Consider the following 27,724-nt stretch of genomic DNA (forward strand, 5'->3'; position numbering starts at 1 on the left):
TAGTTCCCAGTTTTCTACATTCAAATCCAACTTACAATTTTTGCACATGCAGCTAGAATGCTGATTCTAAGTTCAAAACTATGACATTTAACAGTTGCAACCTATGTTACACTCAAAAGTAGGTCACTCATTTATTTTAAACATTTCGATTTTAGTGGCTTTCTGTCCATTTAACTTAAGCTGCTGACATCCACAGCTCAGCCAGTTTTGTTATAAACATTGATTTGGGCTCTTCATCTTTCCAGATTTTGTATGCACACACGAATACATTCTGCCAAATGTCTGCTGGTGTTCATTGAGATTTTTGAATATCTTGTGATGTTTAAAATAGGCATTTTGAGCTTGCATTCAGGGAAACAAAGGTGATTTTAAAGAGCTTTTTTTAGCCAACCGACACTGCTATTCTTCCTTTGGCACACATTTCACTCATGGCACTCTTGGCCCATCATGCTTGCACTGGTGGGTGGCAGTCAGGGGACCACTTTGCTGTGCGCAAAACTGCACGGTTCTCTAGGATTCTGGCGCAAATGTGGGCTTTTCCGCCCTCTTGGATTTCCTAAGCCCACAGCACCAAATGTTGCAGCATAATAGTCCAAACGTGGGTCAGGACACCCAACACGGTTCTTTAGCTTTTGGTCTAGTGTCTTCTCTCTACCCTGACAATAGAGTACTTCATATAGTTTTGTGCTTTGGTGTACAATCCACTCAAGGGACTTGTCACGATCAAAGTCACGGACCAACTGTGATATGATGTCTTTCTGTAGCCCATAGAAGTAGGCAGTTTTTAAATTCATTAGAATTGGGGTCAAAGGATACATCAAAACGAGAAAATGCCCTTTTTAAGTCTTGTAAAAACTGGCGAGGGGATGTATTAGTCCCAGCAGTGATTGTGTAAGTGACTTTCTTTGCCTCCTGCAATGACTGGAAAGGAGAAAAATGACGCCTAATCTCTTTTTCAAACACGGGCCATGTCATATTCTGCTGTTCATTCAATCCCCTTTGGATACTGGCCGTTGGAACATCTAGAGTTAAATGAAAATACTATCTGTATTGTTCCTTAGGTATCTGGAGGGCTTTAAATATGCCATGCACTGCCTCTAAGTGATCCTCTATGCATCATTCCCCTCCCTTTATAAATGGTTTGATCAGGGCTTTGATGGATTTCATTATTTTTATGGGGCTACTTGTTGCAATGCACGGAATTGCACTACCTGGTGATTCAACCCTGGTTCCAGGTGTATGGGATTGGTGGCGGCCCCCAATGGGTGTATCAAATCCCCCAAGGGCGCTGCATCCAAGTTCAGTCACCGCCCAGTCACTGGAGAACTAGCTCTTTGGGTAGAAATGGGATTCACCTCAATTCCCTTAAATGTGGTGCCCTGCAGTCTATCCTGGGACCTGGGAATGCACATTTGCTGTTCCAAATCCTTACCATTCTTAAGGAGCCTATCTGCCTCGTTTTGCAAATAGTTGTTTTCATCACTCATTTTATTAATTACCTCCTGCATGTCGCACATTTGCATTTGTCATTCATTGAATTCTTTGTTTCTCTTGTCTCTTTCTTGACACATTTTAACCATTTCCTGTTCTGCATTTTGGAGATCACTTTCCTTTTCATAATATTCTTTTTGTAAAATCTGCATTTCTGAAACAATCTCATCGTTATCTTGTCTAATGTGGTCCGCCAATGCTTTTAAGTTTACCAATTCTTGTTCACTGTCCTCAAACTGTTTCTTGCTTTTGGACAACTGAGTATCAAGATCCCTATATTTTAACTGAATGTCCTTTTGACATACATCCAATTCTGCTCTTAACATTTCCTCTTTCTTACTTGCCCCATCTAGATCAGCTTTTAACCTGTTAATCAGCTTAGTATCATTTTCTTGCATTCACAGGGACCTATTCAAAATAAACCAGGTCTTGGCGCATAGCCGTATCAGACAATGTTTCTCTGCATGTTCATCAGCTGCATTTAATAATCTCAGAAGGCAGACCTGAATTATGTTGCCTTCTGCAAAAATATTGTCTAGTGGTTCTTTCTGCACTTCACCACAAATGCGGTCGTGCCATTCTGTGGCATTGTTCGATGAGCACGTCCCATGTGCATATAACTTTGCCTCTAAATATTGCACTAGTTCTGAGAATGTGGCTTCCATTTGAGACATTCTGAAATTCGTTTTCCAGTGACACACTGCTATTCTGAAATGGGTTCCCTCTAATGTACAAATGGTAGTGTAAGACACACTTGCCACACCCAGCAGGTGCTCTATGATCACTTTCCCGGCCTGCAACGCACCATAAACATGTAGGGTATTTTGTGTAGATTTGGGGCCTGTCAGTATTTTCTTACCGCCAAAAATAATGGTAATTTGGCAATGACTACTCCTTGCATTTAGATTGGGTTTGGCCTTATTTCCTTTCTGAGACCGTTATTTATTACAGTACCCAGGATCCTTTAGTGGTATATATTTTTGTTGGTGGTATTTTCTGGTGGTAAATTACTTAGTGGTGAGCATGATTTTCCTTCCCTATATTATAGCCCCATCATACAAAACATTCCTTATTTTTGTTTAAACTATTCGTGTGATCTCTAGAGAGCCTTGGACTTACATTATTCAGAAACACCACATTTTTATATATAGTGCCACCTGTGGCTGTTATCACTGATTTATCTACACCAGTGAATGATGTGCCCATGGCCCCATTACTGTTTCATAGACCCCCAGTAATCTATGTATAGTATTAGATTTCCCCCGGACAGCAAGCGCTGGGGAACACACGCATACAACTATTTATTACTGCCAAGTCTTATTTTTAGACAACTTATTCTTTCTGTTGTTTTACCTACATGGGAAAAATGACAAATGCACTACCTAAAAATCTTCCCTGTATCACAAGTGCTATTCCAGATGCACTAAGAAAAGAGAAAAACAAAAACACACTACACATCTGCTTTTATGTATTTTTGTGTATTATAAACAGTTGCATTTCAGAACACCATCTTACCATGGCAGAACGAGATTCACTTTGCATCATCTGTAACAAAAAGAGAGAAAAAATATACAGCAAAAGAACAATATTTACTTTGCAACATTACAGCCTGTCAATTAAACACAGGGGATTCCCTTTTTCTACTCTGCCTGCCTGATATTAGGTCATTCGTACAATAGCACACAGTAATATCACTCCACTTGTATAATTACCAGCTACCTGTAGCTCTCCTACACGCAATCTCCCTTGGCATGTCGCCTCCGATGAATGGGCCCAGGGTTTTCTTTGTGTTTGAAGTTTGAAGCGCACAGCGAGAACATGGAATTCTCAAGCCGGTGCCAAGTGAGACTGGACCTGCCTCACAGCCAGTCTCAGATGCTCCGTCTCTGCAGCTCAGTCAAAAAAAATCTCACGGCAGCTCAGCCAAATCCATCTCCCTTTTTTTCCTGTCAGACTTTCTCCAGCAAACATCTGCCGCATCCCCCATGCTTACGTGTCACCAATCAATTTCAAAAGATCATATCCTCCTTCCTTCAACAATAGCTCGGCTTTTACAGTAAGAAACTGTATCTAAACTCATTTCCTGGCATGCAGATTTTGCTTCCTGCAACACAGTGAACAGAGAGAGCAAGGAAAAAAAAATCTGACTGCACGTTTAAAAATGACTCTCAGAGCATATCTCTTCTGCCTCTTTTTCCAGAAGAGAGCACATTATAATGTTATTGAGTTAGTACCGGTGTTAGTATTTGTTAATTAAGTCAGTCAATTAGACAGCTAATGTGTTCTCCTGTAAATGAGGCATTTCAAACAAGAGAAAAAGAAAAAAAATATATTCTAGATGCTTTTAAATCTGCAGCCTGTCTCCATTTACATATCCATATGTTACGCTAGCGATATATGGCTGGCTATATGTGTGCCACATTGTTGCTGGCCATAATGTTATCATATTCAGTGGCGCTGTACTTACTCCAAAGTACAATAAATTATACTACAGTACACCCTGACTCAACCTCAAACAGATCCTGGGGAGCGCCCCAACCTGTGCGCCAAACGCTGCTTTCGAACCGCACAGAGCTACCGCATCTGAACCTGCTCGACGCCTACTTGCTGCTTGGGCCCACATGATCCAATGTTACCGAACTGAAACAAATCTGCTTGTACCACTGTTTGAAGCCGAGTTTGATGCTGTCGAACAATCAAGAACTGCAAAAAGGTACTTGTGACTACTAACTGCCCCCTTCATCCAGTTCTGGGGCCTAGAGACTGATTAGGTCACTAATTCCGTTTTTGCATCCAAGAAACATATCCTTTTTAAGGAACAGTGAGGTTATTGCCTGCCTTAAACCTCTGATTCTTTAGAAACAGAGGTAGTCACACACATAGAATAATGGAGGCAGAGTGCATAGTTATAGTGTCACACTGAGGAAGGGACCATTACTGGGCAGACAATCATACTTCAACCTAATTCACGGGCAGGCTGGCTTTCATGGTGCCAGTGGTCTGCTTTATATAATGCTGGGCCTGATAGACATTTACTTTGAATGTTGCTTGTGCATAGAAATAGGGTGTTGCTATTCCCTGTAAAATAAATGTTCATCAGCACTTTAAACATTATATCGATGCTCCGGCAAAGCACAGAATCCCCAAAGGGCCGTACACATTTTTGTAAAGGACCTTTCCTGAGATAGAATGCCTAGAGCCTTACAATGGCCTTGCTTTCAGGAGCCTCAAAATCTCTCTAGAACGTCTTGTAAAGGCATATTTCAACACATTTACAATTTTTCGAAGGGTATTGCAAGGAAGAGGGCCCCAGTAGGGCTCTTGTCCATTTTGTATTGCCCGTATGTGCTTTGAAGAGAGTGGGGGGGGGGTGGAAACCACCAAAAAATACAGTTGTTAAAGTGTATTCATTAGCCTATGCGATCCACCCTTCTCCCCACTCCATGCTATAAGACATGACTATATAAGCTTGTGCTGTATGACCTAAGGAGAACAGAAAATCAAGGAAAAGTTTGTTTATACATCACTGTGACAAGCTAAGGAAAGCCAATGAAGAGCCAATGAATAGACCTTTCTACCTCCAGCTCACATGCAAGATTGGGTGCCATTAAGCGCATCCGTTTTCAAATCAGACAGACAAGTACTACATTTGGTGAACAACCCTGTGCTTACACAATGATGTCAAATTGTTGGAAGCAAGTGCATGGTCCATGTTAAATTCTTATTCAAGTGTGGATTATGTGTGCTGTAAACTATCTAATCCCCGACAAACGCCAAACAGCCCTTCTCATCTTTTTCTTTTAACTATATTTCCATATATTTTTTTTTGTTTTATCTGTATAAAAATGTCGTGCTTTGTAGGTACTTGACCAAAAATACAGTTATGTAGACATTTATCAAGGTGTTTGCATCATTGTAAAACATGTTGTCTATTTGCCACATTCGATTGTGTTTGAATCTAAGGTTCTGATGGATCACGTCAGAGCCCAGTGCTCAAAAGGTTGCTTCTTAAACCACTACTAGTGTGCTTGATCCCTGATCGGTGGTGCTGCATTGCTCCAGAGCCGTGCTCCTTGGGATTTTAGTGTTCTTCCACTGGGCTTCTTCAGTGCCAATTTTTGTTGGCATATGCGAATGGCATGACTACCTGAGCTTTCCTAGTGAGATGGTTTTGTGAGACCAGGTTGGGGCCTTTTCCACTGTTAGCTTTTTGGTTGGTGCAAAATACCATGAACCCCACTAGACATTACTGCGAGGGACTTGGAGCCAGTTCTCCTTGATCCTGGTTACTGAGGCTAAGGCAGAGTTGGATTACCTTGTTCTTTATCCCTATAATTTGCAATGTTAGGTTCTTCTTTTTGGTTCACTGCGTCACTATACGCCCAGCCTCCAGACTAGAGATTGACTATCCAGCACGAAGCTCGCACCCTACCGGGATGACCCGCAGACCTTGATTCCTCCAGCAGGATTCCATACGTTATCTGCCTTGATAAACACTACGGTCAATACACGCGTCGGCTTTGTGTTTCACATCACATGGCAACTGTTGCCAGGCATTGATACATGTGCATTACTACTTAAAAACTTGTATGAATGCAAACCATGAGTCTTATGTTCCTAATCGCACCAAGCCGTTGAAATCAGACAGTGGACAACTTTAAGACCTAGGACAACAATCAAAAGCCAGTGCCACTAACAAACAAGGTTTGTCACCTCACCCAGGAACTAATTCATCGGGAACCTTGGAGTTCTGGTTCCCAGAAAAACCATGTGCCAGGCTGTAGGCTATATTACAATCAATCACTAATACACCTCATGCGCAGGGGACCGCTCTTTCCCTCACAACTCCACACCTTTTGAACATTCTTTTTGGTTCTCTACTTAGAAGATATTACGAAAATTGCCACTCTGATGTGGGCTACACAGTGGTTCATCGGAGGTAGGGGTAAGAGTTTCCTGAACCGTTTCATTTGCTATGGTTTGTTTCATGTTTGAATTTTTATCACACTTAATTCCCAGCATTCCTTTACAACATTATTGGTTTTCACTTGATTCTCCATGTAGTAGATATCTGTGTCCAATTTATGTGAAATGGCAATTGGCCCGAAACACTGTAGTAAGATTACATCCCTGAGAGCATCTAATTAGCCCCCACAGATGTTAAATGCTTTCAGTCAAAAGCAGAATTTCACTGACTTCTAGACAGGAGACACATATTTCACGCTGCTTCTGCCGGCGAAGTTGTCATGATTTGTGGAGCAACCCATTGATCGAAATATGCAATGCAAACCTCCAATCAAGGTCCAGTTCATAACACTTCCCAGTCAAATTGAAAAGCTGAAAAAGACTATGCTTGCTATGCAGTGTAAACAAATATACTTAGTGATTATGCTGGCTTTTGTAAATTGTTTGTTTTGGGATAAGCTGTATAAACTACATATAAGTAAAACATACTGTAGGCCACTTGAAAATAACATACATGTCCTCGTTTGCAGATTATACATATTGGGCCATGAATACTTTGACTATGGAGATGTCCTCAAGCTCTATTACTGATTTTGGATTTTCTGCAACTGCAACCCACGTGGATGCAGCAGTGTACATAAGCAACCTTCAGAAGACCCTCTTCTTCGTGGGGCAGGAGTACTGGAGGTATTCAGTCAAATAATGTGTGGATGTCAACGGAACAAAGCCTTTTAAACCTCTCTTGCCATGTCTGCAAAAATACATTCCCAGGTGTTTTCTTCTTGCAGGGATAGTGTATTCAAGTTATATACATCTGGTTGTAGATTAAATGACAATAATTATTCTCATTCATTGGAATTTATTGTCATCAACAAGCAACGCAAACCCAATAGGTCTGACATGTTTAATGTGTATATGTTGTGTTGTGCCGGGGTGAATGTATAGCTGGGGAGTGAATTATGGGTGGTTTGAGATATTCGTTTCTGTGTCAAAGTTTGTGTGTCTGTGTAGGTATGTGATTTGTCTTTTGTGGTTGTAAGATAGTATGTATCATTTAGATTATATAAGGAACTGGATAGGGCCAACTAGTGCCATCACCCTGAAGACAGCACCAGCAGGATATATAATGTTGATTGATTCATGTATATATTTTCGCAATTGGGATCGATGCTGGTTCTAGAAACACATGTATATAGTGTTGGCACAGTCTCTTGCCCGTACAAATCAGGAGGGGCAACAATAACATCCGTGGTGGTCAATATAAACACTCTATAGTGAGGTATAGAAAAGGTTTTGAAGTGTTTACCTTGACTTCAGGTAGACAATACACACACACATGGAAATTAGTTTCAGATTGTGTGTGGTCCATTATGTGGAGTCTTTTTAAAGGAAGATATTGTTAAGTGTAAATGTATTTTTTGATGGTAATTAAAATATGTATATTTTTGATAATCACATGGTTATTCACCCCTTTTTTGGTTAGGGGGTGATCATGACAAAATGTATGTGCATCTGTAATTTCTCGCTCTGAGCAGAAAGGAAAGGAAGCTGTTATGTGGGACTTCATAGGTTTTTGTATTCCCCTGTCCTCATCCACACAGCCCCTAAAAAGAGGACTTTTGGAGCTCAAGATAGCTTATCCCACAGTCTTCAGACACTCATGGAAACCTTTGAAGTCATGCGAACAAAAGAGAGTGACCATAACCTCCTCTCTATGACTTGTACACAAGGGAAAATGTACATCACATCCCTGGCAGTAAACAATCAACAGACCAGGCCAAGACTGACCGCTGCGAACATCAAAAATATCACGGCTAAATACAAAAAAGACATACTAAACAACTCCAACATGGAAAAAAAAGAGGACCGTCCGGACTATCTTCCCTTACTGTTAAAATACAAGGTGGAGCCTAAAGGAGGGAAAACAAACGCCATCAAGATCAATCACGAGCACGACAGAGACCTAGTGGGAAAAAGAAGACTAGTGAGACAACTGCAAAGAACAGCAATTGCTCAAAACACAGAATCGACATGGCTAAAATTACAAACAGAAGTGAAGAGTTATAAAGCATGGCTATAAAAGCACAGACACACCATGTATCAAAATGACGCAGAAGTCATACTTAAGACTCTGAGCACAAATAAATCCAGCGACTTCTGGTCCCTCATCAAAAAATCAGACAGGACATCAGACCACCAACTCACAAACTCTGTTCCAGAATACAAGTGGCTCGAATTCTTTGAGAACTTGTTCGCAGCTCCGTCTGCCCAAAATCCAACTTCTTTTTCTTTGTCAGACGGCCCATGGATCGACCTATCGTCCCAAGATGACATCAGAGACGTGATCAGAAAACTGAAAACTTCGAGAGCGCCGGGCCGGATAGCCTAACCAACATTGACCTTAAACATAATCTGGAGAAATGGACTTCCTTTATCAGTATTGTATTTTCCCACTGCAGATCAACAAGATCAATCCCGACTTTGTGGATCCATTCCGTGGCGGTGCCTTTATTCAAGCGAGGCAATGAAGAGGAGCCAGCCAACTATCGCCCAATTGCGTTATTAGATATCATCGGAAAAATCTTCACCTCCCTGTTACTCAAACACTTTCAGTCATGAGCCAGTACATCACAGGCCAACGACCCGTTTCAAATGGGTTTCCTAAAAAACGGAGGAACGGCAGTCAACATCTTACTACTGAATTCATTAAAAGCAAAAGTCAAGCAGGGTGGCCCAACATTTTTTCTGGCCTTTGTAGATCTTTCCCAGGCCTTCGACAAGATAGATCGAAGTATTCTCTGGACCAAACTCAAAAAATGGAAGTGCCCGAGCAAATTACTCGACCCGGTACTGGCTCTACACACACACACTCAATTGCGAGTTCGATTAAATCGCCAGGGGCTACTTTCAAAAGAAATTCTATCTGAACGTGGGGTAAAACAGGGTTGCCCCCTAGCACCGGCTCTTTTTGTCTTCTTTTTGGGAGATTGCAAGGACACTGAATCGGCCATCAGGTCCTTTCTGCCAAAACTAGGTCACGTTAGTGTGTCTCGTATTTTATACGCAGATGACCTGATCCTAGTAGATCAGACCCAAATTGGGATTCAGCTGCAGCTTATCAACCTTGCACACTATATGAAAATAAACAACTTGGAAATTAACAAATCAAAGACGAAGGTGATGATCCTCGAAAAACACCATCTGAAAAACAAACGTGATCGGAAATGGTACCTAGACAAGGTCAATATCGAAGTGGTGGCTCATTACAAATACCTGGGAGTTACAATTGATGGCTTAGCAACAGAACAAAAAATGCAACAGACCTTATGGGAAAAAAGAAGGCACCTCGCAGCGCAAATGAGGGCAATCGACAGGAAATATGGAAAATTCTCACTAATACCAGTCATCCAATTCTACAAAGGCAAAGTCGTGCTGACCCTGACCTATGGAATGGGAGCAACACTTAACATGCCTGAAAAGAAGTTGCCAAAGCTCGAAGGGCATCTCTGGAAATCGGTGCTCGGCCTGCCCAACTCGGCTTCAATTTTGACAATCAGGCGCAATCTGGGTCTGTTGTCACTGGTATCAACAGTAGAACAAAACTCATGCAACTATTTAGGAAAATGGTTATACTTGATACACTTCCAATATATAAGATCACCGCCACAGAGATCGCAAACAGGCACTTAAAAATTCTAAACGTATGGGTAGAGGCCCAAAAAACCAAGCTGCACGAACTAGCCTGTATGGAAGAGGATCTAATAACCAACCCAGTTAGAGTCAAATTTAAAATGGAATGCCAGGATTGGATTGTGACAGCCGACAAAGTACAAGCAAACAAACTTGTAAAACATCTGCCACCAACGTTCAACAAACCGAAAAACCCATTGGCTTATTGTGCCAAATTCCCTGACAAACGTTTAATGAACATTTTTGTGCAAGCGCTTCTAAACCTACTTCCGACCCACGAAATTTCAGCAATCAGACAACAGACAAGCAATAAGGAATGCAGATTGTGAACTTCGCCAAACAGTGTCGACACTATAAGACATCTTCTCATGCACTGTCATGAGTTGAGACAGGAAAGAACTGCCTACTTGTCCCCACTTTGCGCAGACTCCCTCGTTGCTGAAGAATCTGTCTGGTGGAACAGACTGATGTCCGGAGAAAACATCAAATGGACCATCGCCTCAGCAAAACTGATAGAGCTAGCCTTCAAAAAAATGAATCCATCTTCAAGTACGCTGAATTGAGCATACTCGGCGTACAGAAGGCTACACTGGACACCGGGGGGGTCTAGTGGCTCAGCTCACAATCATCAGTTTCACAACGCATAGCTCGCAGCACTCAACTCTACTTAAGGAACAGAGCAATGATCAGCTTTCAACTTGTAAAAATCGCAAATGCGGTTATATACAAGTTTGTTTGTTTGTTTGTTTGTTTATTTTATTTATATAGCGCTCCAGACCCGGAGGTAAAAGGGCGCTTAAGGAAGCGGTTACAAAGTGGCATATATACATTTCCATAATCCAAACAAATGGGATATGTGCAGTTTCAAATACATCCATTTTTCCAAATTACAAACATGATTAAGCAGTATGTCATATACTTGGATAGCTAGCGGTAAGGAATGGGTGTTACATTTTGGTCAGTAGCCAGAAAATAACATGTTTCCGAAAAATCTGAAATGACTCAATGGATTTTATGTTGAGTGGTAGAGTGTTCCAGAGCTGGGAGGCAAGTACTGAGAAGTTAATGCCACCTGCTCTTTTTAAGGAAAATCTAGGTACTGTTAAGCATGATGTGTTGGAGGATCTGGTGGTTCTATTGGTGGATTTCATGGTAAATTTATTGGTGAGATATGGTGGGGCTAGGTGGTTTAAAGCCTTCGAAGTAAGGCAGAGGGTTTTCAAGTCTATTTTTTGTTTTATGGACAGCCACTTGCATGACTTTCTGATAGCGGAAATGTGCTCTCGCTTGGGGGTGTTAAGAGCTGCTCGTAGTGTATTATTTTGGAGCACTTGAAGTTTGGAGATTATGGTTTGGTTGGCACCTAGGTACATGCTGTTGCTATAGTCCAGTTTGGACTGTATGAGGACCCTGGCAAGAGTAAGGCAGCTATTAGGGGATAAGAAAGGTCTGCTGGCCCTGATCAGCTTGCCAGTGTAGGCAGTGGCTGAGGTGGTCATATTGATTTGTTTGGAGAGATTGGTGTTAGAATCAAGGTAAAAGCCTAGGGTTTTTACACTTTTAACAATGGGGATAGTGTTGCCATCGATGATGATGTTGTTTTAGCTGGGGCTCAACTTAGACAAGTTACTAGGAGAGCCGACAAGGAGAAGCTCTGACTTCTCATCGTTCAGGCATAGACCGTGTGTAGCCATCCATGCCTGAATGACAGAGAAGATTTTGTTAATCCGGGTGACGTCCACGTTGTAGTTGCCTGAGATGGTAAGGAGTATCTGGGTGTCGTCTGCATAGTTGGTGTAGGTGACACCCAGACGGTCCAGTTTGTCGAATAGAGGTTTTGTAAATATATTGTAGAGTGTGGTGGAGACGCATGAGCTTTGTGGGACTCCGCATGTGATGGGGATGGGGTCTGCTGCCGCTGTTGTGGAGAAGACCCTCATAGTTCTGTTCGCCAAAAAGGATTGTATCCATGTGGAGGCGGACGGGGAGAAGTGAGCTGCGGTGGATAAGTGGCTACAAAGGATTTTGAGATCAACTATATCAAACGCCGCTGAGAGATCTAGGAGGAGTAAGATGGCTGCATTACCTTTTTCCTTGATTTCATCAATCTGACTTTTGAGGTCAACAAGGACAGTTTCTGTTCCATGTTGTGGTCTAAAGCCAGATTGACATATACCAAGCAGTTGGTTAGATTCCAGGTGTTTTTGAATCTGGATGTAAGCCACTCTGTCCAGTATTTTTTGCAGGAATGTTACAGTGGTGATGGGCCTGTAGTTGGTGGGTATGGCTGGGTCAAGTGTTTGTTTTTGTTAAGAGTGGGAGAACCCAGGATTGTTTAAGGTTAAGTAATACAAAAAAAATTAATAATAATAATACTTTAGAATCTTTCTTCTGGTAGCCATCAATGAAGCAACCTGCAAAGGAATTTGTTAATAAAATGTATCACATGTTTGAAAACAAACGTTCAAAAGGAAAACTGGTGGTTCGCCTGCTGCCTGCAATTACCCCAGCTGTCTATGTGGAACCAGAGGGAGCATTTCCATGGATTTCACTGTAAAACATTCTTCCAATGGCTATGCTGTTCCTTTGGTTGTAATGGATTATTCAATAAACCTCACTCATTGTTCAACTCCCTAGCAAATCCCTTTGGCTGTAGAACTGGCATCAATATACAGAAAAAACAGCACTTTCTCGAAAGTCTTACCTGACTTCATAATATGCATTTGGAGGGTCACAATTTGTTTCGAATTTGTAGTCCTTGTTGAGGCAAAGTTTGGCAATTGAGGGTTACAAGTGTTCCTGAGTTTACCCTCAGTGACATGGTCAAACTAAATGGGTCAATCTGTGCATGGTTTTCATATTCAGCATCAACCATTTTTTGAATCTTTGAGGGTACCAATACTGTATTATATATACTAGGTGCATGTATAGAGCCAATGGTCAGAATTTAGCCACTCTTTGATTTCACTCCTCCTAAATCAAACTGCATCTGCGCCACCAGGAACCACCTAGACTTCAAATTAATTTAAAACATTTTAAATCTGTAAAAAGAAAACATGAAGTGGTTTTTGGAAGTAATTACTTCGAAGTAAATTACTTTCAAGTAATTACTATTGGAAAAATGACATGGAACCATCACACTCCATGCTTAGGGATACTAGCTGAAGGCATGGCCACCCACCCGCACGCATCTGCTACCATGCACTACTCAAAGACACCTTTGCACAACACATTTGCCATTAGAATGCAGCTATCCCCCACAGCCTAGCTGCACACATAATTTTTCTTCTGCTCTCATATACTCTCCAGACTACCTCGGGACATGGGTGACTAGCAGGGACTTGCTCCCCCACCTATCTTCGTACTGGCTAAAATGCCCACATACATTCTCAGCACCCATCCACTAAATGCACTACTCTAAGACACATTGCACAACACCTCTGTCATTAGAATGCAGCTAAAGATCGAACATCGATTACTGTGGCAGCCTTCTGGCTGGATTGGGAAAAGCCGACCTTAATAGACTTCAAGTAGTCCAGAACAGAGCGGTTCGGATCATCTTGGGCCTGACCATGTCTCAGCTGCCCGACGCTCCTTACACTGGCTGCCGATCTAAGCATGAGTTATATTTAGAATTCTCACAATTGTCTTTAAATGCAGGCATGGCATAATGGCCAAATACCTGCTGGATGAAATACTTGACAAATCTAACTGCAGGATCCTTAGGTCCAATAACCGGAAATTGTTATTTCTACCATGCTGCAAACTTAAGAAGGTGGAGAATGGATCTTTTTATATTGCAGTTCCTAAACTCTGGAACCTGCTTCCATCCACGCTTCGTCAGCAACCGTCGGTCACTTCCTTTAAGAAGACCCTCAATACCCATCTCATCTACTTCTACTAAGTGATCATTCTTGTACTCTCTTAGGCCGACCTGGCACTTCCACATCCTAATGTACTGACTTCCTTCCTCTCCTTGCTTCATCATTTTTCCTTTATGTTTTATGTTCTTTGTTAGTCATGCCTTGCGCCCTCACACCCCAGGGTTCATGGCTGCGCGTTATAAGTTGAATAAAGTAAAGTAAAAGTAAAAGCTATCCCCCACAAAATGTTTCTCCTGCTCTCGCATAGTCTCCAGACTACCTCTCTGTACCCATCAACATGCCTTCTCATCATGGGTGACTAGTAGGGACTAGGCCACCCCTATCTATTTTCGTATTGGCTAAACTATACACACACATTCAATAACTCTGACGAAATTCCCATATCTGGACTTCTGTTCCCCAAGGGCGCTCAACCTACAGCGTGTTGGGACCATACCAATGGTGAAAGGAGCTATACAAATGACAATTACATTACAGACTCCCTAATGCACAGTGTGGTGTATGGAAACATTTTGCACCTTCTTCCATTTTGCTTAATTTTTGTTGTCCAACCGTATGATGTTTCTGTTTGATTAGCTGCCAACTACAGTTCTGTCGGTGGTGTACAGGTTTTGTAGTATTCATTTTGCAGTGGTTTTGCATCTTTGTGTAGTTCAGTCCCAAACAGTTTCCATCCTGCAGGAGGTGTCAGGAGCAGTGGTCGAAGTGTAGGAAAAGAAGTAGTGGAATTATGTTCCCTTCTGGCCTGGCCCAGGTCTCCAAGAAGCCCATCGCCACACCCCCTCCCACTCACAATACAAACCCCCAAACACATGTGCCCGTTGTTTAAGGGAACGTTCAGTGTGGTGCAGTGAAAGTACATGTTTCAACTGCTTCCTACACTTTTATTTTAAAATGGTTTCTTTACTGGGACATAACATACTTCAGACGACATTGTATGACATAATTCCAAAGGTGGAAGACACAAAAGTGATTAAAAGTCCCAAAATTAATTTTTGTGAGTTGTCCACTGTTGACCCAGAGTAGCTGCCTTTCAGCTAAAGAACATTACCACCTTCTTCAGGACAGGACTCCCTGGTGGACAGACAGAGTGACAATAATAAATAAAGGTACTAAGGTACAATTGTCACTCTGTCTGTCCACCAGGGAGTCCTGTCCTGAAGAAGGCGGCAAATGTTCTTTCACCCTGCACACCACCCCAGTCAAGCACTCCCAGCAGAAACCCAGCAGACAAACCTTCAGCAGCTTCTTCAAGAACTTCCCAGTGGAAGCCCTCACCGAGGACCTCACCAACCTACACCTTACATGGACCTAACACCCCCCAACAATCTGCAACTCTCTACTGAAAGCACTCAACACCACCCTCTCAGCCTCCATCAACCAGCACGTGCCTCCGAAACAATTCACCGGCAAACCAAAATCGTCAGCATCCTGGTATAAGCAAGAACCCAACCTCAGCAAAAGAGTCATCAGGAAACAAGAGAAAACCTGGAGCCGCTCCAGGACTGCATCCGACCTGGTGCTTCTCAGGGAACTCTAAGCAACCCACTGACAACTAATCAACACAGCCAAAGCTTCCTACTATCAGGATACTACAGCAGACGCCAACAACAAAAGCAGAGCCCTCTTCAAATCGGTCAAGCAGTGCATCAACCCACTGCCAAACCCTGCCATACCACACGCCATCAATAAATCCACTGCCATCAACTCCTTCTTCATTGACAAAATCAGCAAGATTCACCAGCACATAGATGCCAGCTTTGCATCCACAGGCCCACATCATGTCCCTCCTTGCAATATCTCCACACCCTGGACAACATTCAAGATACTCTCGACAGAGGGCCTGGTAGAACCCTAGCCGCCCTCACAGACACATTGTATACAGAAGACATTCTCCCAGAATCCATCCTCAAACCCCCCCCCCACAGAAGCTCTTCTTCTGTACCTGAAGATCATCAACAGCTCCCTAGCTCAAGGCACCTTCCCATTGACCCTAAAAGAAGGACAAATCCTCCCTCTTCTAAAGAAACCCACTATGGATCCTGACAACCTAGGTAATTATCACCCTATGATCCATCTTCCCTTCCTATGTAAGATCATCCAGAAAGCGGTAGCCACACAACTGCAGAAACACATCAACACCAGCAATCTCCTCCATACCTACCAAATCGTATTGAGACCCAGCATGTAGACAGCATCCATACAGGTGGTTGACAACGCCCTCAACATCCTTGATGATGGCTAACATGCCTACTGCTTCTACTCAATCTCTCAGCCACTTTTTATACAGTAGACCACCTAGCACTTATGGACACCCTACATCAGAGCATGGGGATCAGCCACCTTGTCCTACGCTGGTTCAAGTCCTACCTCGCCAGCCTGAAGCAGTTTGTTCAGATGGACTTCTCTAGATCGCCAATGCTACCCATCAAATGTGGAGCACCACATGGTTCCATCATCTTCTCCCCATTGATCTTCACTCTATACACGGAGCCACTGGGAGATCTCATAGCCACACACAACATCCACAAATATGCCAATGACACACAGCTATACCAGAAGATCGACTCCATCAAGGACATCCATAGGCTCAAAACCTGCCTCTCGCTGATCCAGTCTGGGATGTACAGTGCATACTTGAAGCTCAACCCCTCCAAGACCAAATTCAGACTCCTCACCAATAGCACCAAACACCCAGACATACAGACCTGGCTATCAACTATGAACTCTGCAGGCTTCACATCCAAGCTCACCTCCTGTGGGAACTCCCTAGATTTCCACATTGACAAACACCTCTCCTTCAAGACACACATAGCTAAGAAAACTCAGACAGCTTGCAATCAGCTCTCCGTCCTGAGAAAAACAGTCAAGCCCTTCCTCCTCCGGACAGCCTTAGATCAACCGTTGAAGCACTGGTCCTATCCCACGTGGATGGGGCAATGCACTCTTCAAAGGTCTCCCTTCATTCTCTCTTGTGCCCCTGAGAATTGTCCTACACGTGGCTGCACGCCTCATCAAGGGTCTATGCAGATATGACCACATCACCCCAGACCTCATTGACCTTCACTGGCTCCCACTGCACGCACGTATCACCTTCAAGTCTTGCTGCATCATCTAAAAGGCATTTGCCTACAAGTCACCCGGCTACCTTGCAGAGAAACTCTGCATCTCCAGCAGGCAGTACACCATTAGAAACCAGGACACGTGCAGACTTGAAATCTGCCACTGCAAAAAGGAAAGGACCAGAAAACAAACTTTCTCTGCCTATGCCCCAAGACTATGGAACTTTGTCCCCGTCTGCATCATACTTGCCCCCACGCTCCTACAATTCAGAAAAGAGCTCAAGACCCACCTCTTCAAGGAGTCTCTCCTCTTCAACACCTAGGCCATTACATCACCCCACCTAACTCGCTAGACTCTGCCCGCCCCTCTACTCCACCCCACCCGCTACAGCTGTAGCCCTCCTCTGTGCCCCTTTGTATCCTACCCCCTGCTGTATAGCTGATCTGTTGTTAACACCGAAAAGCGCTAAGTTATGCATCTGTAGTGTTGTACAACTCTGTAAAGCGCTCTGTTATGTATCGGTATTGATGTATACCTCTGTAAAGCGCTCTGTTGCGTTTCGAAGCTAGGCCCACGCTCAATAAATACCATAATAATAATAATAAAAATAAATGGAAAAATGAAACAGCAAATGAGAAGGATACACAGTAGCCTCGTTAAGGTCAGTGAGATTATTTTTGGGAACGTTAGGCTCATGGTATTGCCATTTGTGCTGCATACAAGTTTATTTTAAATAGCGTGCAAGTCAACAGAACTTCATTGGAGATGTTTTGCCCATAACCTAAATTGACACCCTAAATTGAAGTGGTTCTGACGTGTCAAGTTGCCAGACAGTAGTAGGATAAGTGCAATACTTATAATATCCTCAGCAGAACACATCTCATCAGAGGAATGTAGAGAGGAACGTCCCGACTATTTAGTGCAGGATGCCATAGAAGGATTCACAGAATCAGAATCAGAAGCTGCTTGTTATTTTGCCCAAATGCACTTTTGTCCTAGGGCAAAGTGTATACTGCTAAGACCTCCGCAACAATTATACGATATTCTTACTGCACCACCTTTGTATTATTATAATTTATTTTGCTCTATTTTTGGATAAGTGATGAGTAGTTCTGTTATTTAGTTTTTAGATATTTCCTGTGTTCATCTTGCCTTTCCCCAATAACCCACAATCTCTTAGTTTGCCGCTCCCAGGCACTTTTTCGATAAGAGTTTGTTTCAGATCCTTAGTCCTGAAATACAGTAGTATATCTCTCTATGACTTGTAGTGAATGCATAAATCCCTCCAACTGTAAGCTACTCCATATGCAGTCACCCTCCAATACGCCCTCTCTAACAGAATCGAAATGACATCAAAGTCATAACTCTTCCCAAATCTCAAGCCAGCGATACACTCTTTCCAAACCTGGATTCATGCGCCACAAATCCCTAAATGAAATAACCAACTAAATAGATAAATAAAATATGAGGCTGACGAGGTAGGAAGTGGTTGTTTCAAAGGGTCATCAGTCTTTCTTGTTCACTTTTCAAGATTTGATTGGTTGCCACCTTTTAAGCAGTTGAGGTGATCATTTAGGATGGTTTTGAAGGATTTCAATACAATTGTAGGGAGCATCTCCTGATTCATCCATGGAAGGGCTCACTATTCTTTCCTAATAGAGAATCATGGAACTAGAAAACTTCCAGTAGAAAAAGTGTCACTGCAAAGTGAAGAACCCCGAAGTGGAATGCAGGAGTGTAAACGTATAGGAGAAGACCGGTCTCTCCCTCTATGTGATTTCACTTTTTCATGTTGTTTCTCCTTAATGTTCTTCTATTGCTTTCATTTTGGGAACCTTCCGTGCTCTAACACCTTGCACAATGCACTTTAATCAACTGCATATTTATGTTTATGTTTATTGAATTTATATAGCACTTTAATCCAAAGCGCTTTACAGTTTAACAACAGGTACAAAAGTGAGAGAAGCATAATTACAAACATGAAACAAGCCATTAGAACAATATGTAGAACAATTTGCTAAAGGAGGGGTAGAGTGGGGGAAGGGGAGGGAAGAGGGGTTAGGTGAAAGGGGTTACAATGTCTGTTTTGAGATCCGGGAGGTGGGGGGAGGGTATGACCGGTTTGAGGTCCTGGGGGAAGGGGGAAGCAGGGAGGGGAAGGGGGTGCAAGGAGGGGAGAGAGGTATGGAAGCGGAGTCAGGGGGGGAGTGAAGAAGAAGGGATTTCAGGGAGGAGCGGAAGGATGGGTAGAAAGGGGTGGAGTGGATTGAGAGCAGTAGGGAGTTCCAGTGTAGGGGGGCCAAGAGTTGGAAGGAGCGGAAGTGTGAGGAGGCACATGGGGCAGGGGGAACAGTGAGAAGGTAGAGGTCAGCTGAGTGGAGAGAGCGGGAGGGGGACTTTTAATATATACTGGCACTGTATGCGTTTGCTTTCATCCAGTTTTAATCATTTTTTGTATGGATTGTATTACATTGTTTATTTTCTCTTGCTCTGCACTTAATCTTCAGGGAACCAAAGGTCCAAATACAAATCTAAAATGTATCTCCTCTTTGCAGTGATCGCATGAATGGTAGTTGTCGCTCTCCGAACTTATGAAATGAGACCAACACTAAAATCCAACTTCATGTTCATGTGTGTTGCTTGTAGCACCATTTAAGAGGATGAAATGAGAAATATAGCTATAATTTGTCTAAATGGCTTTACAACAGTCATCTATTGGAATTGCATTAACATATTCACCTTGTGCATTTCTGAAATGTACACATTGCTGACACACCAATGTCAAATTAAAACCATGTACATTCTTCTATTTCTAGCTTTGATGAGATTGCTAACCTGATGGAAATGCAATATCCTAAACAAATACACGAGGATTTCCCAGGGATCAATAGCACCGTAAATGCAGCATTTGAACTGGAAGGTAACTCGAAACCGTGGAATATAATATCTTTCTTGCAGCTATCTCATTGAGAGTACTTGTGTAGTGCACAGCAGCAGTGTTACCACTACCTGTGTTTGTGTAGGAAGATAAACGCGAGAGAACTGGCATTCTTTCTGAAAGTACTTTCAGTACAGTCTGTCACCAGTATATGTCACGACAGAGAAACCTTGCGCTTGTGGAAGTGTAATTTTACATGGCATGCCCCTAGTGCAAAACCGAATTAATTCTAGTGCTCGTATAGAATAGTATTAGGCCTAGAGAAAATATTGCCCTTGCACAAAAAGCATTAAAAGCACCATGTCTTGCATTAGGACAATGTTGCTCTCGGGCTAATATTCTGAAAAACATCACTTCCACCAGTCCAAGATTTCTATGATATGGCCGAAAATGTAAAACGTGGGTTTACGTGTTTTGGAATCATATTTTTCTATTGTAAATGTGTCCCTAAACGTTTAGTGCACCAACCTGTATTTGACTACTCTCATGTCGCAGCATGAAACTCGCAAATACTGCATGCACCTTTATATTGCCTTTAGGTTGAATACTATGAATTGCATATAATTATAGCAGAAAAGTTGGTGCTATCCAGTTACAACGAGGCCGTTATTTTAGTTCATTCAAAAACTGTTGTTGTTCTTCTACTGTATCAAAGTATGTTTGAGATACCTTTCACCTGGTAGCCCGTATCAAAATGCAGTTTGATAATGGCATACTACTGTGTCTTGCTTACCTCTTTTTTTCGTTCTCTCTTTTCGATTAGGAATATTATATCTATTTGTTGGTCCACAGTCCTTCGCATACAATTATGATGAAAAACAACTTCTGTTTACCAGACCAACTAATGCATGGCTCGGCTGTCAAAAAGAAGAGACATTTTAATGTAATCTTTGGAGAGCAACCCTGCATGATAGCGTACATTACTCAGTATCAGATTATATAAAGGAAAATGGTCTGATCATTGCATAGCCTTATCTTTTTGTACTGTAATACGCACATATATATTTACACTGTTCCTTTGAACACATGTTGTATACTGTATCTTAATTACTATATGTTCACTTAGAGCCAGGCAGCTTCATTGTGTTGTTACCAAGATATACCTACAGTCGTTAAGGAAGCATCTACACCAGACTAGTTAGTTTGAAGTTCATTTTATGGATGCGATAACTGATCACCAAATGCTTGCACAACTTTTGATTTGGGGAGGAATGCATCAGTTGTTGCTGCATTCACTTGTCAAACTCAAACGGTTAATGTAGCCTCGATGTTCACAAAACCATTGCAGGTTTTCTTGGACTGCCATCTTTTCTTTACTGTCTGTTCGGGTCATTATTTGTTGATTCATTGTCTGTGTATATGTGTTGTATGTAATTGTTAAATTCTAATGTTTACTATCATTTTTGTACTATGTATAATGTACTGAAAGTGTATTCTACATTTCCACATTCAACACTTTCCCATCAAAACGTTTACTATTTTATGGAACAATGTAATCATTTTCACCTAGGAATGTTATTGTGATTTATAAGGTGCACCGCTACCATTTTCCTGGTCTCCTGTCGCTCTGGCAGATCTGAAAAGGAAGAAGGCTTTTGCAGGGTTGGTTAGTGGGATTGAGTCGGAGAGCGCTACACTGCTTTGAAGTGCTGTTGGTAACTTCAGTTCGGAAAAAAATGGTCACTGTGTGCTGGGTTTGTTGTTTTGGTAGCTAATGGTTTGGCTGTGTTTTGTGGATGAGAGTGCATGGGGTGGTTTGTGTGTTTGAGGTACGGCTTTCTTTAGTGTGTTTGGTTTAGAGGGGGATTGCAGATTGTGTGCAATTTGTGGTGGCTTCAGGTTTCTGTTCCTGTGGAGGTATATGTGTTTTGTGCTGTTATTTGATGGTAAGTGTGCAGGGATTAATGGAAAGTTGTTAGTAGGATTAATGATGAGGGACATCTGTGTCCTTCTCTTCATGGGTTATGTTGGTTTGCAGGGCTTAGATTCTTCTATGGTGGCCTGCGTTAAAGTGCATTATTTCCTTGGATATCCAGGTTTCAGTTCATTGGGTTTAGGTTGTTTTGGGTGTTGTGATTGCTGTTTTTCTCTAACAGTCTTTTCTGTTTAGCTCAATGATTTAAAGAGCCATGTTTTTAATTCTTTTTCTGAATGTTAGGTGTGCTTCTATTGTTCAAATTTCTTTCGGGAGTGAGTTCCAGAGTTTTTCCAAGATGAAGCAGAATGCTGATCCACCAAATGTACTCTTTAAATATTGTTTTGGTTCAAAGCTAGTGTAGTTGCTGCATCACAGTATTTCGATTTGGTTTGTAAATAGAGATTTTTTCCTGCATGATTCCACTCCTTGGCTGTGGATTGCCCTCTGGGTAATGCAGAGAATCTTGAAGAAAATTCTAGAAGAAAATTATTTTTTTGACTGGCATCCAGTGTAGTGTTCTTAGTGCTGGTGTGATGTGTTCTCTCTTGGTCCGTCTGAGCAGTAGTCTTGCTTCTGCGTTCTGGATTCGCTATAGTTTTTGGATGAAGTGGTCCAGCATTCTGAGATAGATGCTGTTTGCGTAGTCTATTCTCAGTGCCTTAAGTGGGACTAAAAAATGAGACAGGGGTTGTCAAGGGGGTGTGGCCTAACTGCAGGGAGGTTCACCTGTGGGCGCATTAGGCCATGCCCCTTGACAAGCCGGCTCAATGGGCTACAGTAACCCTGCCAGGCAGCCTTTAGTAGAGATTAGCACCCTCTACCCCTGTGGGAGAGGGGGCTGATCTCAGCATTTCTTTTCTAAATACTTGCATGGCAAGGGACAGCACCTCACCTTTTCAGCCTTAATGGTGGCACTGCCCCTCACTAGCTGGGGAGAGGCAGCATCGCCATTAAGGCTGAAAGGGTGAGGCCACTGGAAGCAGAGGCCTTTTTTGCAAAATCCTGAAGCTCCTGCTCATTCGCAGGAGCTTTAATATTTGGAAAAAAGCAGCCTCTGCTTCCAGCGGCCTCACGTTTCTCTTCATAATGGTGGTGCCAGCCCATGGGCATCTCTTTCTTGAAGGGATGCCTCGCAGGTGTGGCACCACCATTATGGATTTAAGGGCATGAGCGAGAGCTTCAGGCTTTAGAAAGAAAAGCCTTGTCCGCTAGAGGACGGGGATGCCAGGGGAGATTAGTGCGCCCCGCCAGGGCCCCGCCTCAGAACGAGATTTCTGAGCCTGCCAGGTCTTGGCCCTGGCTAGCCCTGGCCCACTTAAACCCCCGTCTATTCTTTACATGATGAGGGAGATGATGGCGAGTGTTCTGACTTGAAAGGTGAGGAAGGGTAATATCCATTTGATCATGTGTAGGTGGACTGCGTTGACTTGTGGTTCTAGTGTTAAGTCATTGTCAGGGACATCATTTCACCAAAATGCCTGGGTTAGCGGAAGTGACATCACATGCCCCTTGACCCCCCCTGATGACACCACCGGAAGTGATGTAATGTGACCCCGCCCCCAAGTGACATCACAGGAAGTGGTGGAAAACAACCTTCAGATTTTTTGATGAATCTAGCACCTGTGTTTCCAGGTGCTCTCATTTCAGCCAGATAAAAGAACTGAGGCACAGAGGGAGGTATGATTTGTCCACGATTGCACATTACACATGCCATTTTCCATATTCGACTTTGGGGACTATATGTAAAACATAAATAATGCAGTATTTCTAACAGGGTAGCCGAAATCTGTAACACAGGCTACAGCTAGTTTATAAAACATCAGTAGGTCAATGGACACATAAGTATGTGTTACCTGTGGTGTTTCTGTGTTAAACAAGACAAAAAAGCACTCACCTGGGGAGGCGTGCGCTGCAGATAATTTCCCTATCCTTGAGGATAGACTGGAAATGCGAGCCAAAGGTGAGTTTGATCCTCACATACAAAACTCCTTACTTAACATGTTTGCAAAAAACAGTCCTATCGGAATTGAGCAGAATTAAATACCATAGATCAACACCTATTACTTTGAAAAATTGACAATTGTACCACATTGAATCACTAGCCAAAGATGAAAATATTACAATGAAACCAGCTCATAATGGAGGGGCTATCATAGTAATGGTCACATCCTATTACATCAATAGCTGCCTAACCCTGTTAAGTGATGAGTCAACTTACATCAAACTTAATAGTGATGCCATTACCAAAATCAAATATTTGATTAACAGGACGGTGGGATCAGCATTTGAAAATGACTGGATTAGTTTAAAGACCAAACTGTATTTTGATTAATTGATTTCCCATAACTCCTGTTTTCTACAGATTACGTAAAATACCTAAGAACCAGACTCATCCCCCATTTAGACCTATTGTGGTGGGTTCAGACAGTGTGTAAACTCCGTGGCCATCTGTGTGGACAGATTATTATAGTCGTTGGTGCAAGCTATCCCTACTTATTTGTGGGACACTATGGACTTTCTTAACTATCTCACAGACATAACTGCACTTGCATCTGATTGCATATTATTTTCTTTGGATATGTGCAGTTTGTACACAATCATTCTACACAATAAAGGTTTGGAAGCGGTCAAATTACTTTTGCTGAACTCTGATCCTGTGAAGGGTAACCCACAATTTGTGCTAGAGTTATTACATCTTATATTATTCAACAAGTACTTTAGGTTCCAGGGTACCTATTACATCCAATCATCAGGTACTTCCATGGGATCAGCCATGACCCCAGTATATGCCAACATCTTTATGTTCAGATATGTGTAAATGGGCTAATAACATCCTTCTATGGAAAAGATACATATATATATATATATATATATATATATATATATATATATATATATATATATATATATATATATATATGTATATATATATATATATATATATATATTTGGCATTTGGTGTGGGACCAAGGAAGAGCCTATGTCCTTTTTTGACCATTTAAACACTGTGAACACATGCATCAAATTCACTCTATAGATTGGTTCCCCAACTTTACATTTCCTGGATGTGAGTTTGGCCATCAAGGAGGGTAACATAGTTACTACCGCTTACCATAAGCCAACTGATTTTACAAGTTTCCATCCGAAGGCAATGCTGCACAGCCTTCCATACAGTCAAATCCTCAGACTAAAGAGAATAATTTCAGATCCAGCAGGACTCGATACTGAATGCTCTGTCTTAATTGAGAAATTCAGAAATAGGGGTTACCCACTTGAGGTCCTTGATAAGGCTAAGAATAGGTTTGGAAAAATTACACAAGTGCAACTCTGTATACCAAGAGTAAAGACTGAAGAGGTTCCTCTTCTATACATTTCTAAATTCTCTAGACAAAGTTTTCAGATTAGCAAGATCATCAAGAAACACTGGAATATGTTCACACATGACCATTACTTTACAAACTTTTCCCTAAGCCGCACATGATGGCCTTTAAGCGAGGTAAGAACTTGAGGGATAAATTAGTGAGAGCCGATTAGTAAAAAAGGATAAACAACTGTGGCTTAGTACACAGCATAAAGGTACTTTACCTTGTTTGGGATGTAGCTAATGCAATAACGCCATTAAAGGCAACTCTCTCTCACACCCACACACTCGTAAGAACATTAAAGGATTATGCCACTTGCCTCACACTTGGGGTTATATATGCCATTAAATGTCCCTGTGGGCATCTCTATGTTGGCCAAACATCTAGACCAGTCACGGAACGTTGGACTGAGAATAAATCAAATTTGCAATGTAAAAGCTCAATATGAAGTTTTTGGTATTGGAAGTTGTGAAGTGTCCAGACATGGGAGGTAATTACAACTCTCATTCCTCCAACAAGAAATGTTTTCTGCACATTTTCTAGACACTATACATCCAAGGGGTCTTAATGAGCACTTTAGTCTGAATTGTTTTTTATAGTTGCTTATGATGTGCTTTCTAGCATAACACAGTTCTTATTTAACAATATTCCTCGATAGCTCTTTCTACTCTTTACTTGTTACTTTCATCTCTTTAGTATCTTGCTTTACAATATTTCACCATCTTGGTACATCGGGTTCCCATCCCCAATCTTCCCAAATCTTCCTGTTTTCATTATGCGGTTTATGTCAAAGACTTTCGAAATGGCATAGCTTTACTCATCCCTATGCCTGACCACTCCGACACTGTTGTATTCGGGTTGTCATATTCCTTATACTCTGTTAACATTTCTTCAAACATGCTTTCTAGTACCACAAGTTCCACTTTCTTGTAAATTGATCTAACCATTCAGTTCTATTTCATCCGATCTCCCTCGGGATCCTGTTTCACTCAATATTCTTTTCCGTAACCTTTCCCGTTGGCTTTCAGTTCCTTTAACTTTATTCAACTCGATTTTTGCCTCAGCGGTAATTTGCTTAACTTTCACATTTCAAGGAGTCTTGCGATAATGCAGTTTTCCACAGGACCAGTCTGTTACTTTGTTTCATCACAGTTCAGAACAATCAAAGCTTTCTTTCAATGCATCTCGCTTCTTACTCATAACCTTGTTGGTAACTGTAATCATTTGAGTCCATTCTGACCGGGCTCTCTCATCACTTTGAACTCACTGGCTGTACTTTAACAACGTATCCTTCACAATTCTTTTATCCGAGGTCAGGGTCTCTCCCCTCCTGCCCCTCAGACCTTCCTGCTCGGCCTTGCTGTCCCAGGGGAACAAGCAATCTCTTGGCCCACAGGCGGGAGAGATTAACCAGCTTTTCGGCTTCCTTTGATGATCCCTTTTGGCTTCTTGGAGACACGTCGCCCTCGCCGCGCTTTCTCCTGGTTCAACCTGCAGCTTTGTAGCATCTTGGCATCCCAGTCTCTCAAGCCTGGTTCTCAATAGCCTCTGCTCAGCTGCTGGCCATCGTGCCTGCTCTCATTCTTGAACTCCTTGTGCTCTCTTTGTGAATGTGGGTTCCACCTTTTATACTTAGTTTCGTTCTCAATTGGATTCAGGTGGTCGTAAATACGTGCCTGACTTCACCTGGCCTCTTTAGAGGGACATTCATTGAAAGAGAAAAATTACTTTGAGTGTAGGTGTTCTGTCGTGATGTTATTAAGATGGGAGAAGCGTTGGATCTGGGGAAACAGTGGTCTGGCTTACAGTAGACTGAGGGGATTTCGGGCAGGTGGTTACATGAAAGCGGGAATACCATGTCTCACCCTCAGGTAATCCCTCCCCAATCCAAGGGACCCTTCACACAGGTGATCCTCGCTAGTCCACCCCCAGGGTTGGGATCCAAATGGCTCAATGGCCTGGCTCCAGTTTCTGTCAGCTCCCTCCACCCTTCTGCTTTCTCACTGCAGCCGCTGGACAGGCTTTGTTTAATACGGCGCAGCCAGCGGGGGTGAAAATTGACCCGGGGCTTGCCTTTCGCTCACCGCTCCCTGCTCTGGCATCTCTTGGAAAGCTGCAGCTGTTGTTTTGTGGGTCCTCTCACCTCCCTGGCTCTGATAGCACTCGGGCTCCCACCTGGTAATGCTCCCCTCGGCTTCTCTCCCTTACTGCGCAGCCACCTTCTGTCCTCACCACCGGACTCGCGCGCACTGCCATTTTCTGCCCTGTCACCCACCTTATCAGGGGCTATTGGCACCCCACTTTCTTTGTGATTGAAGTACTCTCACAACCCGTGGCCGGCATCACCTTATGCAGCTCACTTCCCGGAGTTGGCACATCTCACATTCTGGTTGGATCATGGAGTATGAGGAGG

At 42.5% G+C, this 27,724-nt stretch overlaps 1 protein-coding gene across 1 annotated transcript in view; it reads left to right on the plus strand.

Moving 5' to 3' along the window:
* LOC138527770 (matrix metalloproteinase-20-like) overlaps positions 1–24,581 on the plus strand; it is a 307,602-nt gene extending 283,021 nt beyond the window's left edge. Inside the window, exons 8-10 of the mRNA XM_069639052.1 lie at positions 6,987–7,143; positions 19,910–20,013; positions 20,795–24,581. Coding sequence (XP_069495153.1) covers positions 6,987–7,143; positions 19,910–20,013; positions 20,795–20,913 — 380 coding nt within the window. The 3' untranslated portion in view covers positions 20,914–24,581. The remainder of the gene's footprint in view (positions 1–6,986; positions 7,144–19,909; positions 20,014–20,794) is intronic.
* Positions 24,582–27,724: the final 3,143 nt, after the last annotated feature.

The sequence above is a fragment of the Ambystoma mexicanum genome, chromosome 7q, assembly GCF_040938575.1.
Source record: "Ambystoma mexicanum isolate Mex_15411 chromosome 7q, UKY_AmexF1_1, whole genome shotgun sequence".
Classification (NCBI taxonomy): domain Eukaryota; kingdom Metazoa; phylum Chordata; class Amphibia; order Caudata; family Ambystomatidae; genus Ambystoma; species Ambystoma mexicanum.